This window comes from Diabrotica undecimpunctata, chromosome 2 (genome assembly GCF_040954645.1).
Source record: "Diabrotica undecimpunctata isolate CICGRU chromosome 2, icDiaUnde3, whole genome shotgun sequence".
Taxonomy (NCBI): domain Eukaryota; kingdom Metazoa; phylum Arthropoda; class Insecta; order Coleoptera; family Chrysomelidae; genus Diabrotica; species Diabrotica undecimpunctata.
Window position 1 is genome coordinate 15,705,228 of NC_092804.1, and position 17,946 is coordinate 15,723,173.

At 32.5% G+C, this 17,946-nt stretch overlaps 1 protein-coding gene across 1 annotated transcript in view; it reads right to left on the minus strand.

The window, feature by feature from the left end:
• Window positions 1–9,508: 9,508 nt before the first annotated feature.
• Window positions 9,509–17,946, minus strand: part of LOC140434233 (uncharacterized) — a 47,849-nt gene continuing 39,411 nt past the window's right edge. Inside the window, exons 7-10 of the mRNA XM_072522335.1 lie at window positions 17,674–17,922; window positions 17,207–17,532; window positions 16,870–17,151; window positions 9,509–14,490 (exon numbers count right to left, since the gene is read on the minus strand). Coding sequence (XP_072378436.1) covers window positions 14,430–14,490; window positions 16,870–17,151; window positions 17,207–17,532; window positions 17,674–17,922 — 918 coding nt within the window. The 3' untranslated portion in view covers window positions 9,509–14,429. The remainder of the gene's footprint in view (window positions 14,491–16,869; window positions 17,152–17,206; window positions 17,533–17,673; window positions 17,923–17,946) is intronic.

Sequence of the window (17,946 nt, forward strand, 5' to 3'; positions counted from 1 at the left end):
ATGTAACACAAAATTTACAATATTGCTAGAAAAGTCTTTAGATTTAAAAAAATGTACCATCAATAATTTTCATAAGACCATCATGTGATATTCTGAACATTTTATAATGAATTCACTAAATTAGTGTTGACACTTTTTCTAGAGAGAAAAATTAATTAATAATTAGCACGGGTAATAGTGAATAATTAGTAATATATAGTGAGTACGTACACTAATAATTGTTTGTGCTCGTCATTGAAGCATGATAAGTAGTCATGCCTGATAAAAATACGTAAAATAAATGGTAGATGTTAAAAGTGGGAAAAGGGTGTATTCAGGATAGAGATAGAAGAAAAAAGTGAGGAAACATGAGATAGAGTCCTATCCTAGTAGAGCAGGATTTGGAAAACTATAATTAGAATTATTAGAGATACTGTAAGTAATTGAAATACTTGGAAAAACCTCTTTCTAAATAGGTTAATAGAAAGAAAAGAAAACGCTTACTGAAAATCCATTTAATACTACCTTATAACGACTGGTTTCGAACACTGCAATTTTCTGGTAATCGTCAGGTCTCTGATAAGGTTACTTAACCGCTAAAAGAGAAATTACAGTTGTTATACCTTAAAAATTATGCCAATATTATCCCTAGAACACTAACCTTAGTTTACACTCCCATAAACACTAACCATTCGTAATATGTACGATTTTTTTTCAATTCCAAAAAAGTAAAACAAAAAAATTAAGACATTTTAATTAATTTTTTAAATGAACAAAGGAACATTTATATGCCTAAAATATGCAAAAAAATTCAAAATTTATTTATCTACGTCACAGTGTTCTGCGCAAAATGCTCGTTTGCAGTGATTACAATGAAGTGACGTCATTCTTCTTTTTTTGGAGGGACAGATGTAGCATGTAGTACGTTTGTTAGAAGGTTGATTGAGGTCAGCAATTTACAAAGGAAATTGAATTATATACCTAATCAGATGCTTCACCGATCTTTGCAAAGTTGGCATCGCAAAACGCTTTTCAAGCCATAATCTTGTGAGTTATTGATGTAGATTTAACATAAAAGCCTTTCTCGTGATTGGTTCCTGATTATTTCTTGATAAATTATGATTATATATAATCCAAGAGTTTATACACGCTATGTTGATCATACCATAGAATATACAAAGCGGTCATCTTCGAGTTTTTCGGGAGCAACTCCGGTGGCCCCACATTTGGTCGAAAGTGTCCACACCACCCTTTGGTTATAGTGCAATATTATTTGTGGTTGGACAAATAACTGAACCTTCGTGCATTGTCGATAAAACTAAACGGTTTTGTTCTTTTTGGATTTATACGACACTAACGTCTTCTCTCGGTCAAAGCAAAATCATGAATTTCCGATTCTTCTGTTTTAAGATTAATTATTTCAGGGGGTATCTCTCGTTTATTTTGCCGCAAAGTACCAACAATTGTAAGATTGTAAGGAGGCTTCAAAAGAGTATCCGTAAGGTTGACTGAAGTAAACCAATTGTAAATTGTGACGTTTCGGTAACTTCTGTAAATAGTTTCAGTCAACTTTTTAACATAGTATTCTCCTAGAGACTCTCCGTATGCGTATTTTTGCTTTGTGTGCGTATGTTTGCAGAGGTAAGGGTCTGAGTTCAGCATGTACTTGGTACCCACGTCGCAAGTCATCACAATTTTAATTCCGTACTTGGCTGGCTTATTCGGGATATACGTCCTAAAAGGACACCGGCCCCTAAAAGCTAATAACTGCTTGTCAATAGTTACATACCTACCTGGTCGATAGGACTCTTTACAATTAAAAATAAATTCCTCTCATATTTCCCGAATAGGGGCTATATTTTTTCTTTCAGTTCTTGTGGTTTTATCATCGAACCTAAGATTATGTAGAAGAAAATCAAATCTTTCGCAGTTCAATGTTGCTCTATAAACGGAGCCAGACATTTTGAAATCAAACATCTCTCTACTATGAAGATAGTTATCTTTTTGTGCTTCAGAAAATATAAGTAATCCAACAAGAGCATTTAATTCATCAATTGTTACGAGAGTGTTAGTATGTTTAAAAACTTTAAAATTTTTAGACTTTGGGCTGATTTGAGTATTGGTGTGCAACATAATTTTTTCGAACATAGAATCGTTCATTAAACACTGCAAAATATGCAAAATATTCCTTTTTGTAATACGTTTCCGAAGATTAGATACAGTACACCGTAGTACACCGACCATGACCATTTTTGCCTTTGAGACTCGTAGTCCAATTGGAAGTATGCGGTTCAGATTCGTCCACAATGTTTTCGGTTTTTCACTCTTCAACTTGTTGAAAACACACTTCCTCATTACCTTTTTCGTGTTGATGAGGCTGAGTTATTATTTGCTGAAATGAATGGTCTTGTTGAATATCGGTTTCCACAGAAGAAATCTCATATTGAACTCTACATGTAGTGCTAGACATAAATACAGAAGTAAAGTGGTTATTTCGTTTTAGGACTGCTACACTCAAAATCGCTGCTTTCATCACTAGAAAATTCTGGCTCGCACTCCGATTCAGACGGACTGAAACAATTTTGCACTCCGTCTTCACTTTCTGAATTACTAGAAGTTTCGTCATTTGATTGTAGGCCACCATCATCTAATTCACCCATCAATATTTTTTCGGCCTCAAATTCTAATTGGATTAAGGGTCTTTTATCGTCAAATTTTCTAGCCATTCTTATTAAATTCTCTGTGAATGAGAAAAGAAAATAATAATACCAAGATAAAAAAAAATTACGTGTTTACACTAACCTTTCGTAAAAAATACGAAGCAACTGTGATTTTGCGGTTAACGACTGCACAAAGAAAGGCAACTACACTGTGAATATACTCGACAAACTGATTACCGAAAAGCTACTCCAATACCTACGCTTCTACAATTCATGCAAGGTCGCCAAATCTTAAAATAATCAGCGTTCGTAAATTTTACAAATGGTTAGTGTTCTAGGATTAAGGAACAAGACCTAATAAGTGTGCAGTATGTTTACCGCGGAATACATTTCTTGTACCGTTATATAGTTGTATTATATTCATCAAAATCAAATACACTTAATATTAGCATAATTTTTAAGATATAACAACTAATTTTTCTTTTAGCGGTTAAGTAACCTTATCGGGAACTTATAGTGCTCGAAACCAGTCGTTCAAGATACTATTAAACTGATTGTGAATAAGTCTTCTCTTTCTATTAACCTATTGAGAAGAGAAAACTGTATAAAAAGTGGCATGAAATGTGGAGCCACGAAGTAATAGTAATAAGAAAGTAGTAAGGCGTGACAGAGTTCTTCGCAATTATAAAGTTGCCAGAAAGAAAGCGAAAGTATCTATAGGAAAAGCTATTGTGGAAGCCTACAAAAATCTATACGATAAAATAGCCAAATATAGAGCAAAGAAAGCAAAATATTTTAATCAGATGTCAAAAAATGACAATTTATTAAAAGAAGAATTTGACAGAAAACAAGTTGAATTATCGGAGAAAGTAACAAAATAACAAACGAGTAAAATGCTCAAGCTCTAAAAAACATAAAGAACAGTAAAGCAGTAGGACAGACACTATCCGTGGAGAGGACAGCGAGAGGCACTGGAACAAATTGGCTAGCAGCTTTGTTTAATAACAGAAAATTATTGACGTTTTCAACTCCTAAAGACAAAAAATAACAGCACATTTGAAAAAATATAAATGGTATTATCCTAGGAACACACTGACTAGCGTCATTTACTTCCTTAACTTTGGCATAAGAAAAATCTGCTCTACATAATGTATTTTAATAATTCAAAATGCGATCAACTACACTCTCAATAAATAGTTGAAACATTTATGAGATCGACCCAAGAAGTAAAAAAATATTCTTAGATTATCATTATTGAAATGTTAGTATACGAGTTAGTCTAAAAAGCGTTGTTAACACTGATATAGTAAACTAGACAATCAAACAAATCTTCAAATTTAAAAAGGGATAATTCCCGGGAGTTCGCTGTATACCATCTAGTTAAAAAACATTAAAGTAAAACACTTATGTTGTCATTGGTATATTTAATTAAAAATCCAAAAGGATTATGCAAACATGAATATTTGCAAAATAATCAGAACCAGACAGTGGTTGAGTTTAAATGGATAAAATCATATTTGAAGGTATTAAATTGTATTACAGTACGCCGATGCTGTTAGATTGCCAACCGGGGACATAAGTTCCTACTCGAACGAGTTGTTCTACATCCTAACAGTAGCAAAGTTGAATGCCAACTAACCTAAGAAGATGCCGGAAGTGATAATTAACGGCGGTTTATGGTGACAATGACATTCGGAACAAGAATGATAGTAAAACTTTTAAAAGTAAACAAGGTCAAGGACCCATATGTTCTGATATCTAAATTTAGATTAATTTATTCAAATTTAGACAATAGTTATTATTAATTAATATTTATACTTATTTGTTTATAATTTATTTTATGAATTGACTATACAAAAGGACAGAAATTAAAAGGTGATAATAAGAGAAAGTAAGTAAATAAAAAAATTGTTAATGGTTGAATAATTACATGTGAAACAAAATAAATTTATCTTATAGACCACTGGTAGGAGTTGTAATGTCCTGTATGTAGTTATAACTAATAGTGTCTGAATAAAGTAATGTTTGTGGTGAATGAAGTGAAATTGAATTGTCTTGGAAATTTGATGGTCAAAAGTAGGGTTGGTTGTCTATGTATAAGGGAAAGTAGAGTTGTAAAATAAAGATTATTTGAATTTGAAGGAGAGAGAAGGTGTAGTATGCGGAGAAAAAGATGGGAAGAGTTAATATGGTTGAGTTTAATATGATCTAAGTACCTTGATTGTAGTGAAGGAGTATGCTGGAAATAGGAGTATGATGAAGAATTGTTGGTAGGTAGGTAAGCAAAAGGACATTGAGTAGAATTAAGAATGTGTATAGATTACGAAAACAACTGTAGATGGATGGGAATAAAGTTACGGTTGAGTGAAACATTTGGGACTGTTCTTCGTGTCTTTAATGATCTCTTAATCTTTATACAGGTCTAAACGTAATATGTTTCTTTATTGTATATTATGAATTAATTGGACCCCTAGCTGGAGGAATCTTAAGTTGATGTTTGTTGACTTTTAAGTGGTGTAAAACTTTAAATTGGTTAGCAATCTAATAAAGCAGACATTGTTGTCTTTATTACTGATATATATTTTACTAAAACTTTTATTTATATATCTTTTAAATATATGTATTGTAAGAAACTAAATAGAGTAGGTATTAGTTAGACAAAGGTACAAAACGCAATTATATCAACAAAAACATATAGGAGTGCCGACATAGGATCAGATCACGACCCAGAATTAGGCTCAAAATAAAAATAATAAACGCTAAATACTGCAGTGAATACAGAACAATATCATTACTAAGTCATGTTCTCAAATTATTCTTGAAAATAATACATGGTCGTATAAAATGTTTTAAACTATAGATTGTCATAGTTTACTATGTTCAGTGTTAACTTTCTTTCATAATAAGTATAATAAGTAGTTATAATTTGGTCTGACCGGAATTATTTCCTTGAAAAGTACAGCTTTTCTAATTAATAAATTTGTGCTTTTCTACAACTGTGTAAAAAAATGAACATTACACTTAACTGAAAATCTGCATTAACAGGATTCTTTAAATACCTACTTAACAATCTGAATAAGAGTGTACCATTTTGACATTATACAGCCATTGATTAAATTTTGTAAAAATGCTAAATGAAACATATGGATTGTTATTCGAAATTTAACACAATTCTCTTTCAGTTAAACAACCAATTAACTTTAAATGGGGAATTAAGATGTAAGGTACATCACTGAAGAGGAAATTCGATTGAGTATTTAACTATTTATAATTTTTTTCTATATTAACCCCTTTTTTTTGTGAAAAGTGTTATACGCGACGCCTATGTTTGGCTAATGTGTCAAATTTTTTCCATTAGATCAAACACTATAAGTTATACGTCATTGTTTGTATCGTTGAGAGCTTTGTTAATTCAAAAGTTATTTTTTGAATAAAGTAATTGAGATTATTTCCATTTTTTAATAAATGAATGCTATGCTTGAACAACGTTGTAATCGCCAATACTTTCATATGCGGGTTTTCCATGAAACAACGTTCTATATGTGGAAAATAATGTACTGCTGACTGTGGGAATATTATGATGAAGTAACTTAAAGTAATCTAAACTAGTTTCATGTTTTAAAACAATATTTATCTTAGGTGTGTATTTGTAAATGTAAGCAGTCTGCTACGGGTTGTTCTGCGGAGATAATAGTGGGCAATCACGCAAAACTATTCAAAACGTTTAGAGAACCGAGTTACAATGGCCAATCAAAAATTTTTATCTCAGTCTCTTTCGCTGCAAAAGCCAGAAAGGAGAAGGGTTGGGGAAGCAACATCTCATCGTCAGTGTACAGTGAAATATACAGTAGAAAACATAAGGATGGTGGCGGATCTGCGAGTGTTACTAATAACTGTATAAGATGCATTTGTGAATATCAAATAATGGGTTATAATTAATGTTTGACTGATTATTTCAAGAATTTGAAACGTGAGGTAGATAAATTGCATAATGTCAAAACGAATATTATTATAATAAGTTAATGCAAATAAAATAATATATCAAATATATTTTAAACTAATTCTTTTTAGTAATATTTTGATAATTTATTGAAATACAATAAAAACCCTACAATACTTTTATAGTTGTAGAAAAGCATCAGTAACGATAGATATATGAATTTGGGGAGTAAAAAATTACATTAATTAAATTAGCTTTCTCGTATGCAACTTCCCTACATTATAATTAATATTTTACACCCCAGTTTTATTTTATCAATTAAGTATCAATTAGTTAAGGCTGAATAGTCAAAATATGTCTTCAGCCATTTATACATAAGTGCAAGCATTTCTATAGTACATATTATTCACATTAAGGAGGTTAACCAAAATTCAAACGATTTTTCTAATATAAAATCGAAAACTAAAACAATTGTACAAAGTTTTATAATAAAAATTTTGTTCGTATTCATTTTATCAATTTTAGAGCTACGGTTGATTGATTGAATGAGTTACGACTCATTTACTATGCCATGACTTACTTTGAAGCAATTTTGTAGACAGACTGTTGCAATGTCAATTTCAGTTTAAAATTCTAACAAAAAACGACCGAGCAGTGGACCCAGATGACTCAGCATGTCTTTCAAGTTCCTCTATTCTAAGATCCTTATAGCCAATTTTCCGTTATTTTTTAATGAGTCAATTTGTTTTTTTTTGCGCAATATCTCCAATGAACGTGTCATGAAACATGAAATGACCATCCCGATAACCTCTTTTACATAAGCCTGAATTAAGGGGTAACATAGGTCTTGTATTTTCAAAAAATCTATTTATTCAAAGTATTCACACCAAATTTGAAGTAAAGGCGAGCAACATTACCGGAGTTATAGAAATCTGAATAAAACGCGGTAGGTACGTGCACTCTTAAGTTAAAAACTTCGCGTTTTTCTCGAAACATTGTTTTCCCATGCGGTAGGCAAGATTTCTCAAGAAAGAACCGACCGATTTCGTTCAAACTTTGCACACTTTATCTTTATACAGGGTGTTTCAAAAAAAGGTAACCCCGTCTCCAGGGTAGGTAAAAAACTGAAATATAATTGGGGTTTGCTTAGTAAACAATTTTTGTAACGCCATCCGTTTTCAAGATACAGGGCGTTGAGGAAAAAAAAATTTACGCATTTTTTACGATTTTGCCGAAACTACTGGTAACATTGTAATGAAATTTTATACGAATTTGTTTCGGAAGCTGATACATCCCATGAATTTGTTTTTATATCTGATTCTCATAGAGGGCGCTAGTTACACGGTTCGTACTAAGTATTAGTCAATATAACCTTTTTAAGAGTAAAATTATTAATCAAAATTTCAAGTAAACTTAAACATCATTTAATTTTACACGAAAAAAGTACTCTTGGTAAAACTCGATACTGTGTACCGTTTTCGGAATATTTTGATTTGAAAATTATGAATAATTGATGCTATTATGAAATGCTGAAAATAATATTTTAAATTTACTTGATCAAGATCCAACAGTTAGCGTAAGGAATACAGCAAAACAAACAAATACTTCTTCTTCAAGTACTTGGCGGATACTGAAAGAACAGCAATTACATCCTTATCATTACAGACAAGTCCAAGAGCTCTTGCCAAATGATCTACCGGTTAGAGTGGATTTTTATGAAACATTGCAACAAAGGACATCCCACAATCCAAATTTTTTAAAATGCATTCTTTTTACGGACGAGGCCACCTTTCGCGACAAGGTATGTTTAACTCCCATAATGCACACTACTGGTGTGATGGGAATCCACGAGTCAAAAGGTTATCACTATCACATTACCAACACTCATTTAAAGTTAATGTTTTGGCAGCAACTTTAGGTAACAAATTAATAGGTTATCATATTTTACCTGGAAATTTAAATGGTGATATGTATCTTGATTTTTTAAACAATTCCTTATTCGAGATAGAAGATTCAACGCTAAACGAGCGAAGATCTTTATTTTTTATGCACGATGGAGCTCCACCACACTTTGATAGGTGTCGTAATTGGTTGAGTAATCATTTTCCGAATCGATGGATTGGTAGAGGTGCAGAAGCTCCGATTCATTGGCCTCCTCGGTCATGCGATTTTAACCCTTTGGACTACGCAGTTTGGTCGTATATTAAGGAAAAAGTCTACGCTACAGAGGTAAATTCACGCCAAGAATTGGAAGAAAGAATTCAACGTCAATTTAATGACATCATAGCTGATCCCCTACCGTTTAGAAGGTTAATGGAATCTTTAGAAAAAAGAATAGACTTGTGTATTCGCGAAAACGGAGGGCATTTTGAACACTTACTGTAATTGAATTTTATTTTATGTTCTTAGTCATTAATTAAATTTTCTTCTTGTGAGTTTTGTTTAATTACTAACTATTTTATACCAGCATCAATTATTACTTCATAATTTTCAAATCAAAATATTCCGAAAACGGTACACAGTATCGAGTTTTACCAAGAGTACCTTTTTCGTATAAAATTGAATGATGTTTAAGTTTACTTGAAATTTTGATTAATAATTATACTCTTAAAAAAGTTATATTGACTAATACTTAGTACGATCCGTGTAACTAGCGCCCTCTATGAGAATCAGATATAAAAACAAATTCATGGGATGTATCAGCTTCCAAAACATATTCGTATAAAATTTCATTACAATGTTGCCAGTAGTTTCGGCAAAATCGTAAAAAATGCGTAAAATTTTTTTTCTTCAACGCCCTGTATCTTGAAAACGGATAGCGTTACAAAAATTTTTTACTAAGCAAACCCCAATTATTTTTCAGTTTTTTACCTACCCTAGAGACGGGGTTACCTTTTTTTGAAACACCCTGTAGTATTGTTAACTGATTGAACGAAGTGATTGAAAAAAAAAATGAAGTTTGAAGTCTTCGGCATTGCTTTTTTACGTTTCTCCGTGTTTGTCCTATGTAAATTTTTGTAAAATCCATTGAATATTATTTTGACAGTGATTTTCTTTCACACAATACAAATTGGGATACACAAATACAGTAAACATTGAATATCCCCCAACTCCTAAAATGTTTATAAATATTAACAACTTTTTAATCATAAATTTAATCAAATTATCTTCTTCTTCATCTTTATAACAATTCTGTTTGTTCATTGGCAGATTAATACCTCTATGGAAGGTTGTAACTCCATCTTTTACGCGGTCGTCCGATACTTTTTCTGCCGATTAGTGACTTATCTCTTGCTATTTTGACAACACGGGTCTCCTCCATTCTGCTTATGTGGTTATTCCATTCTTTTTTTGTGTCCATTCATTTATACACTGTACGTTACATTTTCTTCTAATGTCTTCACTTTTCTTTCGATCTCTCAGTGTATTTTCTGTAATTCTTCTCAGTACTCTCATCTCTGCCATTTCCAGTAGCCCTTGTGTTGTGGCTGTGTCAAGTCTTGTTTCTAAGACATATGTCATTATTGGTCTTACACTGGCTTTATAAATTCTTGACTTCATCTTAGTGTTAATGTGTCTGTTTTGCCATATTGTGTCATTAAGGCATCCTGCCAGTCTATTTGCTTTTTGTACTTGATCTCTCACTTCTTTGGCCAGGTCTCCATATTTGGACAGTGTAATTACAAGGTATTAATAACTCCGCCTGCTGTCGAGTAGCTCAACAAACCTGTTGCCGGCCCGAGCCCGGATAAAGGAGGAGGAGGTCTACAGCCAGGTTAGCACCCTATTGATAGACTTTAAAACCATACAGCTCATAGAAACAGAATAATCAAATTATTGATACATAAAAATCGTTTAAATTAAAGCTAACATACAATGATCTACGATTATTTACTTGAAAACTTGAAAAGGAACAGAAATAACTTGTTTTGTATGGTCAAGTTTATAAAATATCTTATTCGAGTAAAAAGGTAAAGACTTATTCCTAACTTTTAGAGATTAGCTGATACAAAACACACAATTTTTAGGCCTGATCAACGCCAATCTTTAATTTCAACTGTAAATATAGTAACTGATTGATCAACGTAAGACTAATTACATATCTTACAAAAACGATTTTTTTATTGTTAAGTACAATGAATAGCTCGGCGGATTGGCAAACTCACTTCGATGTGATTAGGTTAACGAAACACAGTGTTTCAAAAGTTGCCTTGGACTTTAGAATTCAATTCCAAACGTTTTTGCGGTGTTTTTATTATTTTGTAGGATTTTGTGTTTTCTAGTCTGATTTTATGTTTCAAAATATCTATTATTTGTTAACACCAACTCTCTTGTGAAATATTCGTCCGTCCGGCTTCTTTTGGTACAAGCAGTATATGTTGTTCATCTTTTTGAAAGGAGTACGTAGTCAATTTGGTTGGTTTCATCATTTCGTAGCATTCTTTATCTTCCTTATTTAAGTTTTTTTCTGGAAGTTGTGTCCGCAGAACTATAAAATTATGTACTTATTGTAAAATTTGGTTTTATAAGCTCTCTTAGTTCTTCTCTCGGCATATTAAACTTTCCTGTATTCTCTTTTCGTTATAAGCCTTCGTATTATTTTAGTTTTATGCAGTTCTCTATAGTGTATTGTGTTTTTTCTATCTCTACTTCTATTCTGCCTGACCATGCCATTCTGTTTTTCTTTATCGATTTCTCATTAGTTGCTTATCTTTTTGAGACAAAGAAGTGGTCAATTTGGTTGGTTTTTTCGATTTTTTCCTAAACAGTACAATACACTATTATAAAGTTGTTCGCCTAAGTTAAGATTCTTCCACGCGAATTCATTTTTGAGCCTTTGAGTGATTTGACAGCCAAGACGTTTACGGGTTTGTGTTTAATGTTACTGACGAAAATAATTTAATGTAATACCGGGGATTACCAGAGATGAAGTTGTCGAGGCTTTAAATAAGATTAAATAAAGAGTGGTAAGGTAGTAGGACCTGATGGAATACCTGTTTAGAAGTCTCTAGGGGAGAAAAGTGTTGACTGTTGTACATCTTTATTATTATTACTTTCAGTAATACAGTATGATGATAACCGATTCTAAAGTGCCTAACCTCTATTTCTGCCATTATACCTCGTGCCGCCTGTTCCATTTCCATGTCATAGTCCTGTCAGGACTTTACATTCATGAGCTATTCAGTCTCATGACAGTTTTGTGGCAAAAGATGAGTAGAATATAATGAGGAAGAAAGGATGCCCAATGCATGGAGGGAGAGCGTCATGGTGCCTCTGTATAAAGATAAAGGGGACATTCAGCATTATAAGAACTCTAGAGGGATACAGTTAATGTCGCACACAATGAAAATTTGGGTGAGAACAGTCGACCTAAGGTTAAGCAGAGACAGGGGGAGATCGATAGGAGAAGAACAGTTTGTGTTTATGACTGGAAGGATAACAAAGAGCTACATCTGGTATTTATAGATCTTGAAAAGGCGTACGACAAAGTTCCTAGACAATGGCTATGGAGATGTATGAAAGAGAAATGGTTTCCTGAGATGTACGTAAGGCTTGTGAAGGATATGTAAAAGGGAGAGCACACGAAGGAAAAATTGACCGAAAGTTTTCCAGTGACGGTTGGTTTGCATCAAGGCACTCAGTCCCTACCTGTTTAATTTTGTTATGGATGTACTGACAGAGAAGGACACGTCTTGGTCAATGCTGGAGAGTGGGAGAAGTGCTATTGAAGAGAGGGGACCTAAGGTTAACAAGCCGAAAACGGAGTATATTTGGTCGGAAGGAACAAGAATGGTTGGGGTCAATGAATTGTCTGGGGAAAATCAGGATGAGTAGAAAAATTTAATTACCTTGGCTCCGACATATCGGAAGTTTGGACACTAGATCCAGAAATTGCCCACAGGATACAAGGTGGTTGGTTTAACTGGAAGCGAATGAACGGGGCACTCTGTGATCGAAAAATCGGGAAAGGATTGAAAGGAAATATATACAAGAGTGTGGTGAGGTCTGAGTGTGTGCGACGGTGTAGCGTGGCCTGTAAAGAAGGTTCAGGAAAAGAAGATGGAGGTAGCTGAAATGAAAATGTTTAATATTCGAACGGTGGATGTTGGGTAAGATCAGGAACGCTGTGATTAGAGGAAGAGCCTGTGTGATTACAGTCTCAAAAAAGGTGCAATGGTTTGATCAGGTCAGATATATAAATGAGAAGTATGTGGAACGCAGGATAGAGCTGTTAGAAGTCGACGGAAAGAAAGGTAGAGGAAAACCAAGGAGAAGATAGAAGGACTGTGTGGCGGGGGACTTAAGAGATAAAGGTTTGAATGAAGAAGACAAGATGGGCAGAATAGGAACAGCGATCCCTGAAAATGAAGAAGTTGAGGAAGAAGACGAAAATAATTTATTCTAACACGTTTGCGTTTAGTCTCCACGACGATCGAGCGATAAAAACCTATTGATATAACAGTGCTTTCAAAATTACCCATTCAATTTTAAAGGCAAGATTTTTTATGTACAGATCAAATTAGGTCCAATTTTTTGGTATCAGTAAGTTTCTTTCGACGTGAACCTTTTTTTGATGACTTCGTTCTTCTTGCTAGCTTGAGAAATGGTGCTAAGTAGGAATATTACTGGCCCTCCATTTTTACACTCTTTTTTATTTTGTTTGTGCAATAAAATAAACAATTGCTTATTCATAGTATTTCAATTTTGTTTCCATTGTACAAAACGTTGTGATAGCTTGCCTGGTATCACTTCTAGTAGAAAAATCTATCATTTCATATTATTTTTTCAATTAATCAGCAATTGATTCCGAATTATCAAACTGAAATCATTTTTGTAGTGATATGAAACCAGTATAACTGTTGATTAAATATCAAACCGAAACTCCAATCTTATAGAATTTTTCTTAAAAAACATTTTTCGAAAATTTTCTCAGAAAATAATCTTCGCAATCATTTTTAGTACCTATTGTTTATCACAAAAGCGTCTAACACCAACCATACATAGAACAGCCATCTTAGAGATCTTCTATAGTTATCCAAAAATATTACAAAAAAATAAACATTTTTATGGGAAACAACAAAAATCACAAGGTGAATATCATCCTATACCTAACGTACTTTCAGTGCGAATATCAACCATCTATACATTTATTTTGTTTCATTAGACTAGACTGTTTGAGGAAAACAAGTAAAATTCATCTATACTTTATTTCAATGGACAGAAGGATCGATATTTCATGTATGATAGTCTAATAGTCGAAAAAAAAAACAAGTTCAGAGAGGTAAGTGTCGATCCTACTACTAGCGCCTCTAGCGGATTTACATTTACCTCGATGTTGGCGGTAAAGATAAATGAAACTTACACAGCCTAAAACTACGGTTTTACCTATTAAATTCCGTAAAAATTTTTGTTATTAAGGAAATTTTCTCGCTGTACCGCCATATTTTGAGAAGTAAAGATAGAGATGATCATTGAAGTTATTTTTTATAGGTTATATAATATTTCTTTAGTGTAATCCATATAATTTTTTCGTAAATTAGACTACTGTGATTATAAATAATTTTATCTGCCGATAATAATTGATATTACCTATATCTAGTTGTAAAGTGGTTAACTTTAAGCATGGAACTATTTTAAAAGTTTTAATGCTATCTAGTATTGATTACCAAACCAGCAGCGTTCATTGAAACAAAGTATAGTCCATAACCCATTCAGTATTGACTAGAAAGTATCTATCACCGATTTTTTTTTTCTAAATTTTTTGCATGTTTTGTACCTAAATATGGCACACTTAACACCAACAATAAACATTTGTAGAACAAGAGAAACAATATCTTCTAAATTCTTTACTATGGTCTCCATCCCATAATCACTTTCTTGAAAGGAACGAAGATTCCATGGTATGGTTCACTAAAAAACAGACTTTAAGTAAGATATTTTCATTCATTCAAGTAAGTGTTTTTAAAAGAGGTTTTACATATACAGAGTGTTAGTAAATAGGTACGACAAACTTCAGGGGGTGATTCTGTGTGTTTTAAAAGATGGTGATGGTAAAATAAATTATTTACAATTTTATTAAAGAAGAATAAATTAATTATAAATATTTATGTTTTTAAATAAAAATTATCTCAAATATTACAATAACAATTGAAAAAAAAAATTTTAAGCAAATTAGATAGTTTATTTAACAATTTATTTATTGAAATAAGGCATATTCGTAATGTACGCAAACAGTACATACAATCATACAAATTAAAAAAAGGAACGTTGAAATCCATAAATAAGAACCAAAGATACAGCTACCAGCTCTTTCCCCCTCCCTTCGGCACTCGTGAGTTTCGAAGCCAGCCGATTTTAAGGACCACATTTTGAAGCTTTGTGGACGATTTCATTAAAGGGCAATCTTTTTAAAATTTGGTACGTTAAAACTATAAAGTATGTGCTTTTAAATAACGCTAATTAGATTTCTTAATTGTTATCAACAAAGCTGCTATGAATTAAATAAAAAAAGAGGCTAACTTTGTCCCAAATTATTTTAGCACCAATTTGTTTTCTTTAAAATTTGTGAAAAAATTCAGGCTTTTAAATATAAAAAAATAATATTCTTGCAGGCAATGGTTAAAAAGTTATTCTAATTGTTTATAAGCAAAAAAGCGTCATGTTTTTGCAAAATTATTTTGCAATATTTAAAATTAATTTTTTTAATTTTTTTTAATGTTAATAATAGAACAAGTCTTCTTCTTTCAGAAACTACCCTTATAATTACTAAAACTATATAATTTTCTGACTTATATTGTTGCAAAAAAAATTAATTTGGGATAAACAAATAAAATAACTTTTAAACTATTTGACCGATCAATTTAAAATTTTGACCATATTTTAAGCACTACAATGCACAGCATTCCATGAAATATAAATGTTTTCTGTTTATTTTCAAAAAAGTTATTAACATTTATAAAAAACCGAAATTTTTGACTTATTTTGCAACTTTACAAGCAACAAATAAGGATAGAAACATTTAGAAAACGCCATTTTAAAGATTTTTATATGACTTATAAGTTTCTTCTCTTCTAAAATTTATTTAAAATGCTTCACATTTTGCTGATTGACGAAAAAAGCAAAAATTTTCCTTTTTTTGACCTTAATTTGTTAATAACTAATTAAGTCCAAAAAATCGACTGCAGGAAACATATAGGTTTTTGTTACAGAGGTCCATACTACTCAAAACAACTGTCGTTTGCTGGCCGGACGAGTGTCATGAAAAAATGCTTATTTCCCTGGGCTATATAGGCACGTGCATACTTCAGAAAAAGTAAAACAGTCAGAGACAGGTACACTGACCACATCGTTCCAACCATTGGCGTATATCTATCAGAATGTGAAAGATTGACGGAAGATTGAGAAAAATGGAGTGAAAAATATTGTGTATGTATGAAGATATATTAAAGAAACTAGTACAGTCAAAGCGGGAACAAATCCTTTTTGAAATAATTACGATTATATTCAATAGTGTTTCTATGATTATTTTCTCCATAATAGTGGTTCTCCTGTATATAATATTAAATTTGTTTATGGTTTTTTTATATTTTTGTTATGTCATTAACTGTCAAATGAAAACGATATAAAGACTATAAAAGAAGAAATAAGTATGTCAAAAATTTTTAAACACAAAACATGAGGAATCATAAGAAATCAAGGTAAAAACTTTATATTTTATTTGTTTTGTAACAAAATGTTTTCGTTTCGCTTGTTAATTTCATGAAAAATATTATTTTAAATTTTTCAATTAAAAGATTATACTTTTACTAAAAAATTTCGATTCTTCTCGATCGACGATGATAAAATAAAATGTTGAAGTCGTGAAGTAAAATATTGTTTTATGGACAGCTACTGAATTATTACACTATAGTTGTTGTTGAGGTAAAAATTTATAATAGACTGCGTCCCAAACTAGTCCAGAAGCTATATTTATAATCTCACTAAAATGCTACGATTCATCAAATAAGTGTATTGCCATCTGCATAGAACAAAAACCTTTGACTTTTGAAAGCTGGCAAATATAATTTGAACCGAGGAAATGATTGCAGGCATTTCCTCAATAATATTAAGCAATAGTTTGCAGGAAGTTGAACAAACTGTAATTAAGCTCCTAATCGATATGTTTCACAATTATATACGGTGAAACTGTACAAATTCAGGAAATTAAGATTAATGTGAGATTACAAATTAATGGTCCAATTTGTGATTGAACACAGACCGTTTTGTTCAATTCTATATAAAAGAACTTACCATTGGAAATACATTCTATTATTATAAGTTCCATCGCAGTACCCGTCGGGACAACTAAGTTGTACCCCAACGAAATGCTCAGTTTGCGAAACAACCGGTCCGATATACCTCACCCTTCCACCCTTCACCCTTCCTTCTGACGTAATTACTTTAACCCAATTGTCCAATTTGAGATCTCTGGAAACTCTCGGCAAAAACGGCAACCATCCGGGAGGTGGAACGTTATCGCCAGATGGCTCTGGCGCCGAAGCTCGACGTACGCCAGTCTTGGTCCGAGTATCACTATAAATAAAACATGAATAGAAAATGCTGTTATTATTGTTAATTAAATGTATACCTGTAACTAGTCATCGTATCTCTTCCAATAATACAATCGATGGATCTTCTCAAATAATTCTCAGCCTCTTCGACCAAACTGTCAGTAGAATCCCCACTATCGACGGTTCCCCAATCTCCTCGAAGCTCCGGTAACGATCCATTTGCGAACCTGACTCTGGAAGGAGTGTGCTTCAAGACTCCTCTTCTAGATGGAGAAACTGGAGCAGAACATCGTCTAGATGGAACTGGTAATGATGTTAGAGGATACATACTGCCGTAGTGAGAATGAGTTTGGCTTCCCTCGCTAGGTGTCGCTGTGTTGGCACTCCATGTAAATTTTTGACTCTAAAACGTAGATTACGTGTTTTTTCAGTATATAAAGCATAAATTATTGAATGAGGTAAGAGACTATATCATAGTTTATGACGAAAACTATGACGCAAATTAATTAAAAGCTTGAAAATGAAATGTTTTAGTTTGACTTACTGCATATCCAGGAGAATAGAGATCAGTAGTTTTCAGAAACTGACCATATATAGGTGTCACTCCAGTAGGTTTAATATTCGGTGGAAATAGATGATCTGCAGATCGTGACAATTCAGGAACCATGCTCGTAAACCCGATATCCGAGAGCAAAACTCGTCGAGCCTCTACTGTTTTTTCCGATAACCGTAACCGAGATCCTGGCAGTGGAAGTTTTGAAGGTAGGGTGGTGAAATTTTCTCCTAGTCTTGCCTAAAAGGGAATAATTTTACTCGA